This window comes from Lytechinus variegatus, chromosome 1 (assembly GCF_018143015.1).
Source record: "Lytechinus variegatus isolate NC3 chromosome 1, Lvar_3.0, whole genome shotgun sequence".
NCBI classification, from domain to species: Eukaryota; Metazoa; Echinodermata; class Echinoidea; order Temnopleuroida; family Toxopneustidae; genus Lytechinus; species Lytechinus variegatus.
In genome coordinates this window covers 24,985,439-24,996,573 of record NC_054740.1, presented here as the reverse complement: position 1 = coordinate 24,996,573, position 11,135 = coordinate 24,985,439, and the positions used below count along the sequence as shown (strand labels likewise).

Below are 11,135 nucleotides of genomic sequence, written 5' to 3'. Positions count from 1 at the left end.
AATGATATGTGGTATATTATCATGTCCCTATAAACGTATGAATACATTTTGAATTAATGTGCTGTTTCGGAAGATTATTTTTGTTACATTTAGGAAGTGATGAGTACATGTATAGAACACCAAAATAAAGCAGAGTAACAAACTTCAAAAGACTGATAACCCTGGATGCCGCATTTCTGTAAATTTCTGGCAAATGGGTGAAAAAAAATTCTTGTCTCTGCAGGTGTGCAATTAGAGGAATTCTTATATTCTCACTTTCCTTGATGTACACACTTGTGTGTGTGTGTGTGCGTACATCTACATGTAGCTCATTTAAAATCCATGATCCTACTCTCAAAAAAAACAAAATGAGAAAAAAATCCATGCTGTGGGATGGGTGATACCCCTCGGTTGCTTCACTCCCTCGCATATTGATTTCAGGGAGTTTGGAATGTTCCCTGTGCATTTGTTTAAGAGACAGATAAATGTTTTTGTGTATGTGTACATAATGTTTACACCAAACACTCATTCCAATCCCTGCATATTTTGAACCACAACCCCAACCCTACATGTAGGTATGTACTACTACATAATAGGGCATGAGCAATCAGTGTCGGATCCGGAAGGGGGGGGTGTGATATTACTTAAAAATACAATATAAAAAGAGTGTATAAAAACTCCCCCAAATAATTTTAAGTACATTCCTCTTCACCCCCATTGAGTCGGGGGGGTGTAATTTTTTTTTTGGGGGGGGCTTGACAAAATTGACAGGAAAGTTGCAAATGAGAAATTTGAGCTCTTTTAACCTTGTCAAAAAAAATTCTAAGGGTGCGACCGTTTAGGTCACCTCCCGTAAGAAATGCTGGATCTGCCAAAGAGGCAATTGCCATATGTGTCGGGCATGGGCGGAAATCCCAGGGGGACACAATATCAAATGTCCACCTAATATTTTGGGTCTTTGGTGATGCTAAGAAATATATAACTCAAAATGGGAATAAAACGTGCGTTTTGGGACGAGATGACCTTTTTTTTTTGCCTGTCACATATATTTTCGTCGAAATGACCTTAAATTTTAGGTACCGGTAATAACCTTTTTTTTTTTTTTTTGATTGTCAGATTTTCCAGACCCTTGTCCCCCCTACCTTTTGGGAGAGATTTCCGCCCCTGTGTCGGGGCAAAGATTCCCATGACTGTATCATTGAGGTTAGCTTTTCCTCTAGATCACACAAAGTCTGGATATGCCACAGAGGGCAATTGCCATATATGTCAGGGCAAAGATTCCCATGACTGTTTTATTGAGGTTTTCTCTAGATCACACAAATGAAATTCAAGCGGTGCTGATTCCAACCAGGGGCTAAATTCCCAATCAAACGATCACACTTTGATATGAAACACATCACATCGTTTTACGTTTAATCATCGAGGTAGAAGCGATCATCCCACGCAGGTCTGCCAGCTTTATATCCTGACCATTTTGCACTCCTGGGTCGAGAGCGACCAGTACTTGATGACGTAAAGGTGTCTGCACTGAACTCTGTACCAAGACTAGACATACTTGATGCCCTGTTCATCCCACTGGTGCTGTATGCTTTACCTATGTTAAACACAGAGGAGAAATGAAGTGATAAATTTCAGAAAAAAATAGAGCAGATAAATCAATTGATTTGTTGTCAAATTGACCCCCCCCCCCATTAAAGACAAAAGAAAATTTCCTTGACCTTTACAGTGATCCAAGAGTACATAATTAGAATTCGAACATGGTAGTTGAGATTTATATTTGAATCTATAGCCCCCTCTGTAATGGCTTTATTTTTATATACATGTAAAATAACCATTTGAACACTAGTTTACATCTTTAATAATTAGATATCAGAAGGCTACTGATAAAAGTTTATAATCATCCCATGCTTTAAAAGGTGTTAAGAAGACAAAACAGGCAGATATTTTATTTTGGTCAGGCATCCAATCAAATTAAATTCTGATGTTAATAACTCAATAGATATATCCAATAAAACTTATTTCTATTTTACAACCTTCACACCACAATGGCTTTGGGGCACATGCATTAATGTAAACTTGTAGTGATGAAATGAAATAGTGACATGCACTTGTGGGGGGGGGGAATACCAAAGAGAAGCTTTAACATTTTAACAAAAGAGAGATTATTATTTATTTGGCATCACCTATCCATGAGAAGCTAACCAGCAAAGATCACTCCCAATATTCCACTGATTTAAGGGTATGCGTGATCACTACACCAGGATGAGTTTCATGAAACTGTTCTTAAAGTTAGGCACAACTCGAGCACTGGAACCTGGTGGGTGTTTCATGAAAGTTGTCAGCACTGTCTAAATTGTCGGTGCTGACTATTCCAGTGAAATCCTTGGTTTTAATTGGCTGAAAGGCATAGCCTCTGACTGTTACTATGGTAACTGTCGGAGAAAGACAACTTGTCAGTGCTGACAACTTTCATGAAACGGCCCCCAGTTCTTAGAATATCGATTACATAATACGTTATCATAGTTAGTTATCATTTAACACACAAAAAAGGGTCACCAGTGGTAATATAAAGCCAGGTGGGTGTTTCATGAAAGTTGTCAGCTAAATTGTCAGTGCTGACAATTTCAGTGATATCCTTGGTTTTGATTGGCTGAAAAGCACTGGCCTCTGACTGTTACTATGGTAACTGTCAGAGAAAGACAGCTTGTCAGTGCTGACGACTTTCATGAAACGGTCCCCACTTGTAATTTATGAACAACCTATCTGGGGTTCTACCTTTGCTTTATAGGCAAAGTTTGAATTCTAATTTTGATTTTGATACACGGTAGTTTAACTTTACTACACAAATAAATTGTAAACAAATGTCAGAGTTATGTGTTACCCGATCGCTTAGCACTCGATGGTCTTGATCTAGGAGGTCCTCCAGGGGTTTTAGAGACCTGCGTAGCATACTGCATCTGCTGATGATAATCTTTCATTAGTGCATCCTTCTTCACTTGAGGAGTAGCCCTTGCTGCCTCAATACGTTTCAAGATTTGCTACAAAAAGAAAATGAAAAAGAAAAGAAAATTGATACTAGTCACAGAAATCTGTTAGATGAACATTAGACGAAGGTCAGTTTTAAACGGGTATGGTTTGCACAATCTGATCTGGGGCCCGTTTCATAAAGGACTTGCAACTATTGCAACTTTGCCATTATGGCAACTACCATGCTAACCTTAATTCTGATTGGCTGATGAGCCCTGTTACCATGGTAGTTGCCATAATGGCAAAGTTACGACAGTTGTTAGTCCTTTATGAAACAGGCCCCTGGAATATTAATTTGTGATTGAACTTTGGCGAATATAGAGATCAACTTACATGTAAATGTAAACTTGACTGACTGCTTTTATAGATGCATCTTTTGATGGCAACAATGAAGCAAATTAGCAGTGTAATGAATTATTTCATCCAATACATAGATTTTAGAAACAAAAAATTATATTTTAAAGAAATGCGTCTGTATTTCTAGTTGTATAGATTTATTTTTGTTTTAGTTTTTATTTTAATGAAGCCAGAGATATTGTGACTTCACCATTCTGTTAAGAGGATAAAATACTAGTACTACTGTACTATCATCAAATTATCATTATTTATTACTGTTTATTATTTAATATTATCATTACTAATATCAATATTACAGAACCATTATCATCATTAATACTTCATATCATTTCAGCTACATTAATCCCCCTCCGCCCCCATTATTTGTTCTCGTTTTTTTTTTTTTTGGGGGGGGAGAACATGAATAAAATGGGGATGCATGTAGTAGAAAAAGAGAAAAAAAAATCCTTTTATAACAAGAGTTGTACACTATATGGTACAAACGGACAGCACACATGCAAGCAGAAATTATTCATGATCATGCATAAGTAGAGAGAGAGAGAGAGATAACAAGTCTCAATTTTGGATCCAATAGAATGAATGCATTACAGCCAAATATGCGCATTTAAATCAAGGGCACTTACACTCACGATCATCCAGGCAATAAACCCAAATGAAGTACTACATGTATGTACATACATGCCCTTTTTATGACATAGATATTTCAGTATGAAGTATAGAGGTAAAGAAGTACATGTATATGTATAGTATAAAAAGGGAACTCAAAGAATGTACAATAAAATGAGAATCAAGTTGGTATTGTGAAGTATAAAGAAAGAACATAAAAAGGGAGAAGAAAATACAAATGAAGAAAAGAGACATGAGTTTATCGGGGTGAAAAAAAGGCAGAAGAGGTCAAGAAATACGAGTGTCATGTTTACAGACAGGCCTACACGTTGATGCGACCAAACGTCCGCACGAAGGTAATTACCATGTTATTAGCCATTAACACCACCACTACCAGTAATTGGATTAAATCGCTCCAGGTCTCTGACATCATGCAGTACCAATCTACATGTAAGTGGATGTCTGTTTAGACAGGTAACCATAGTAACGATAGTTTGGTTTGATGTCCTAATGGAGTTCCTTTCATCAATCATACCTAACTGAGGGTGGACTGTATCCAATCCAACTCAATTATTCACTGCATGCATCACCATGGGCTCTGAACTCATTCAGGTAAAACATGAGAGATCTGTACATTACATCTAATGTATGCCTCTCCTTTACCTTGCATTTTTAATTCAATAACCATCCACAATGCACATAAAAAAAAAATTTATATATACAGTACACATGTGATTTTCCTATGGATTATTAATGGATGGATAATAAGAATCATTCTGAACTTCAACTTATGAAGAAAAAAAAATTGTTTATTAAAAACATAAAAACTATAAATAAAAAGTGGGAGAGAATAAAAACAGTACTGATTTAAATTTTGATTTTTTTTTCACTGCCAAGGATCTGTACAATGATGTATAGTGTATCATCAAATGTATGATCCATTAATGAAATAATGGACCTGATGAAATGATATCAGCTGAGCAGTATTGAATTGATTGATTGCCATGCAGTGATTGTTGATCACCAGACATGGTATACAGTTGCCTAGAAACCACACAAAGACAGACAGTGTGCAGTATAAATTTGACCTTCATTACGATAACTCTTCATTGGGAGAGAATCTTTTCTATTGTTTTTCTCAAACAGTGCATTAGAGTACCTAAAATATAATTCATTAGCAAACAGTGTACACAAGTTCATCCAGGTGGAGTACTATAGGGGTGGGGCAGGGGACGATTGCCACCCCCCCAAAAAAAAAATGTGGTCCAGGGGAAAATTGGCTAGGGGGGATTTGCCCCTGAAATGCTCAAAAATGCATTGGATACCAAAGATGATCCATGGAAAGACACCATCCATTTTAATGTTATCCAATGTTGCAGATTAAGGCGCTAGTTTTTGAAAAGTAGAGTAGCCCCTTGAAAAATAAAATATCTTTTTTGCCTGATGTGACCTTGGAATGTGAGGTGTGTATACAATAACAAAATATACCTGTACATGTATTGCCAAACGTTTGAAAAAAGTCCATCATATAATATAAAACAAGTTATTAGAATTTTAATTATTTGATTTGTGATGTCATACATGTATGTGAGCAGCTTCCCTCCATATTGTATATTAAATCACTGAAATGTAATTTTCTCAGAAATATGGTCTCTTAGTGTACCTTCAGTATATTTAAGCAAATCATTTCTCATCTTTAGAAAACAAATATATTTCATCATGAACGATTACAAATTTGAAATTTAAATGCATTTCATACATAAGATATGGGGTGGCTGCTTGTTTATGACATCACAATCCAAAACTTAAAATTATAATTTTTTTTCTTAATCTTTAATGGGATTTATAATGTGACCCTTTAACATTAAACGGAAAACAGTATTTGAACTGTAAGTGAAATCATAATCCTGAGAATTTTTGTAATTTCTGCAGAAATCAAAATACTCTGACATTATAAAATACAAAACAAAAAGCATACGTGTGCAAACTTTAGATGAATTATAATCTTACCAAAAAAAAATCTTATTCTGGAGCAAGTACACACTATACTGCACAATGTGCACATACAATACATGTACTTTAATAATTCTTTTTTTTCTTTTTTTTTGTATTTTAAATGATCAAGTCTTAATCTCATAAAATCTCACTGGTTGGCGAAGTATGAAATAATGATTGTATTAGGGAGAATGTACCCATTGCACAAATAATTGTGTTTAAAACTTTAAATGCAATTAAATACATCAAGCACAAATCCCTTCTTACAGGCAAAGTTCATTGGTTAAAAATCCCAGGGGGACACCCCTCCCCCACCCAGAATAGTAGGGGGGACACAATATCAAATGTCCCCCACTGAATGTATTATGGGTCTTTTATGATGGAAAGAAATACATCATTCAAACTCTAAATAAAACATGTGACATGTATTTTTGATGAGATGACCTTATATTTTTGGGGTGATAACCTTTTTTCTTTTTTTTTGTGTTAAATTGTCTAGCTCCTGCCCCCCCCCCCACCTTTGGGGAGAGATTTCCACCCTTGATTAAAATCAAGTTTTGCTTGATACTTGTCATTGAAAAAGACTTGACCTTTGAGATTTGTTCAGACCTGACTGTTACATTATTAATAATGTACATGTACATCCATCAATTCCATATCACCACGGCACAAATCATCAATGTGAATAAAATAAAATTTTCATATAAAGTTGTAATCACTTTATACACTACACTGTACATGTATGATATAAGCTACATGTATGGCCTCTACATGTAGGTTATTTTGATTTATGAAAAGCTTCAGTTATACTTGCAATTATCATCACATTAATTAGAGGATGTATACAAATATCCTGACTAAATTTATTGGCATTGAAAATTGGGAGAGTAAGGTGAGGACTTGTTTTTTTCCCTTTAAATGCATTCCCATTCATACAACACATTTTTCTTAATCCCCAAAGTTCTGAGCCCTTTATTACCAGATTTTTTTTCTTTTGCAGCTTTTCCAGCTTTGGAAAGCCGTCAATCTGTTATACTGCTTCTTCACGAAGCACCTCACCTCAAGTGAACTCCATCTCAGTGCACATGATACCCACCCCCCCCCCTCTCATCTCCACAAACCTCATGTAAATCCCTATAATCTGGTCAATGGATTATTTGTTCAGGTCAATTAAATTAAATTTCAAAGCTAATAACAGGGCTTAAATTGCTCTAAAGCCAATCAAGGCCATGGATGTCCTCTTGATTTGCTTCAATGCCCTATGGTACTGTGGCCTTTTTTCTCTTCTCATTTTCCCCAATGGTGCTGCAGTAGTAAAATGTGCCCCATCAGAAAGTGGATTTGACTTTAAAAATTTCAAATCAACAAACATTAAATTCAGCTCTAAAGAATAACAGGAATTGTTCATACATGTATTTTATTTGGTTTACCACATATTTGTCAAACCTTTGATTCCTCATGAGTCTACTGAGGAGACTACTATTAGGTGAACATTACATTGTAAATAGGCCCAAAAGCAACAAAACAATATCATCCTTCAAAATATAATAGAATTTCATAGGTTCCCTCATTTGCGTACTGCCTATGATGTGATCAATGTATACAAGCAAAAATACAGATTGTCAGAATCTTTCACTTTTCCATCCCATTTGGATGATGCATGTTGATCTGTTTATTGCAAATGTGTTTTTTATTTTGTAGATTTGCCTGTTTGAATGCAAAACCCATACCATCCAATCTGAAAAATGTAACTTTTATATACATGAATTACCTGAACAAAAACAGTTTGCCAACAAAAGGCTTGAATAGAGCTAAAAAACAAACAAAACAAGAATGGAAACTTTGTTAAAATAAAATTTAAATTAACTTTTTAAAAAGGAAAATCTACAAACCATGTTTTCTATTTCAATCCTGCGTTGGTCTCTCTGCCTCCTAACTGCTGAATGGCTGACTGGTTTCTCTTGGTTCCCAGTGCCAGTGGACTGAGTATAGCGCTTAGCACTGCTTGGTCTATCGACTCGACCTGCTCTGTTAGCAGCGGGCGGCTCGGAGGACTTCCCAATGATCTTCTCCAGGAGTCTCCTATTATCTCTATCAATACGTCTCACTTCATCATTACTGAATGACATGTTCATTCTCTGGTGAGGCATAGGAGCTGACTGCGGTCGATTCTTTCTCTTCCCTGAAACAGGTCTCTTTAAATTCTTGTGTAGCATCGACAAATCAGATTCCTTTGGTGTTTCATCCAATTCAAGGACTGCTCGTAGCAGCATGCTCAGTTCTTTTGCTTCTGTTTCTCGCACACGAGGATCCTCATCATAATGAGAGTAACCAGGAGTTTTAGTCACTTTGCGACTATCTCTCAGCTTTGACGATTTGGGTCTGCCCTTCGGCTTCGCATGTCTTTCGTTGGGATCTCTATAACTGTCTACATCATCTCCTTCAAAGTGAACACTTCTCATTCTCTCTGACTCCCTCTCCATTTCTTGTTCATCATATTCAAGCTTGGGAATAGGCGAACTAGGTGGACTTTGCAAAGGTGAAACATCCGTCACACTGTCATTGTCTCTGTGGCCAGATCTTTCACTCGACTCGGAAGTAAAACTAGAGCTTGATCTTGAGCTTTCGGTGGATGCATTTGAACTTGAACTATATGATCTTCTTCTGCCGACTGAGGTTTTTGGACGAGATTTCGAACCAGTTTTTGAAGTGGCCTTTCCATTTCGAACATCTCTCTCTCGCCGATTTCCTTTTGAATTCAAGGCATCAATATCGTCTTTAAAACGAAATGATTCACTACCATTCTTTGCCTTATGTTCATCTCTATCACTATCATCAAAGTCATCCGAATAATAATCTGCTTCATTACCATCATCGTGAGTTGGAGTTGCTGTTGGAATGCGAACACTCACACTGCTGCGGCTGCTTGCCACGCTACGCACCGACTCTCTGTCATAGTCCCCGTCGTATCCCCGTGCACTGCCACTCCGCTTACCGCTCTGTGGTCGGTTGGGTTTGGGATCCGGAGGATCTAATCTTGAACTGCGTTTTGTTGATGGACCTTCATCGAAAAAGTCGAAGTCTATCGGCTCTGGGCTACCATTGTGGTCCATCCTGCCGTCCAAAGTTTAATTCGAAATCTCAAAATTGCCTGAAATTCTTCACATCAGTCGTCAGATTGACAGTTCTTTCTGGGACTCAATTGAAATATGTGTTGTAGCAACTGTGACGTCATAAGCGTCGATGGTTTTTAATTTTACCACAAGATGGCGCTATAAATCTAAAAGCAAAAGTGAGGTTGGGGCACTGGTAAGATCAACGGGTTGAGTAAAGAATCCGGTCAAAGTCATGCATGACGACGAGTCTGGGGGTCAGTGTCCATTTTTGCCCTCTCCAATCAATGACAGCATAGAGGGTGAAGGGGCTGAAAGTCACATTTTCACGAAATTTATATTATGCTTAGAATAGATTGCATTGTATCTTTCACCACCATAAATTTTAGAAAGGCCCATATACAGTGCGTATATATCAAAAAAAAAAAAAAAAAAAAAGGACAAATTTGAAAAGTCTTTAAAACTTTTGTTTCAAATTCTGATATCTATATTTTGATGTCAATAGGTGCTCTAAAGTCTTATCTTTCAAAGGCCATTGAAATAATTTAGTTTCGTTCATGCTAGCTTGAGCGAACACGAAATGTTTTTGTCAGGGGTTAAAGAGGAGGCTTGCGCCAAAATGGGATAAAAATTATTAATATGATTGTCGGACTTTTTGCTAATCAGCAGACTTCCTCTTAACCTTTTCATTATCTTTGCCATAATTTTCAAATTATGAGGTCAAAATTCATTTCCAAATCTATGTATTTGCTTTAATAGTTCCGTTATTCCTTTTTAATATGTTCTCGGCTTTGAATATTCCTTCTTTAGGCAAGAACATTTTTTTTAGACCGAAGTATGGGAGAGCGTGTTTTTTTTTCAAATGCTTTCATTGTGTAATACAATTGTGCCTTTGAACAGTGGCATACTAATGGGTGGGGGCTCGGGGTGCTCCCCCTCCCCCATACAAAAAAATCATGACCAAGAAAAAAAGTGGAAAAGAAAGTAACAGAAAAGAAAAAAAGTAAAAAAAATATGAGACCATTTTCTGAATATTATGTCAAAATAAAAAAAAAGATATTTTAATAAAAAAGTGGAAATTTTTGCTTGCTCGCTTCACAACTTATTTACCCGAAATGCCATATCTTGCTCCTTCAAAATTGACTCAATACACCATTGCCATTGACGTGAATCCTTTCCTGTTTGTCCTGCCAAGCACATAATTAAACTTGGTCAAGGAATCAATAACCCCTTGAAAGTAGGATTCATGCATGTCTTCCATAGGTACCATAACATAATTTGTTTCACATAATAAAAGGATTTGAATAATTACAAATTCTCCCAATTAATAATGCAAATCTTCCCACTTGGGTTGACAAAAAGTCTTTTCTTACTTATGATAGAAATTTAAAGGTAATAGAAGTTTAAGTCAAAAACAAAATTATTCAGGTAAATAAATGAATTTGTAAATGAAATTTGACAGCATAATTCGAAAATGGCAAAGATATTGAAAAGATCAAGAAGCAGTCTGCTGATTAGCCAAAAGTCTCATCAAATTTCTAATTTTCTGCCATTTTGGCGCAAGCCTCTATTTGAACTTCCGACAAAGAGTCCAGTGTTCTCTCAAACATGAACAAAATTTATTTTTTTTAAATGGCATTTCAAAGATGAGATATTAGAGCATCTATTAACATCAAAATATAGATATAATAATTTGAAACATTTTTTATAGACTTTTCAAAACTGTCCCTTTTTTATACGCACCGTAATATAAGAGGCTTAAAAGCCCTTAATGGCGCACATATTCATTGTAGTGGCGAATCCAGGGGCTGGGAGATCCGCCCCCACCCTAGAGGGGAGGGGGGATTTGAAAATTTTGGAAATCATTATGAGTATAACAAAATATCCGCCCCGGTGTTAAGTGGATGCCTATTGGGGGAGGCTTTTCACAGAATTTGGGAAGAAAGTATGGCATGGGCTCCCGGGGGCTTCCTTGCACCCCAGGGCCTACTGGGCCACCAAAATGGAGTTATTACTTTATTTTTCGAATATACTTACTTTATGACTTCATCGGCTTCC

The 11,135-nt window shown here is 36.5% G+C and overlaps 1 protein-coding gene across 1 annotated transcript; it reads right to left on the bottom strand.

Moving 5' to 3' along the window:
• Positions 1-1,146: 1,146 nt before the first annotated feature.
• On the bottom strand, positions 1,147-9,190 carry LOC121409951 (cilia- and flagella-associated protein 97-like). The gene is made up of 3 exons (XM_041601747.1): positions 7,857-9,190; positions 2,861-3,017; positions 1,147-1,573 (listed from the first exon to the last, which is right to left on the bottom strand). Exons 1-3 carry the CDS (start codon positions 9,075-9,077, stop codon positions 1,392-1,394), a joined length of 1,560 nt encoding a protein of 519 aa, XP_041457681.1. The 5' UTR covers positions 9,078-9,190; the 3' UTR covers positions 1,147-1,391.
• Between the last annotated feature and the right edge of the window lie 1,945 nt (positions 9,191-11,135).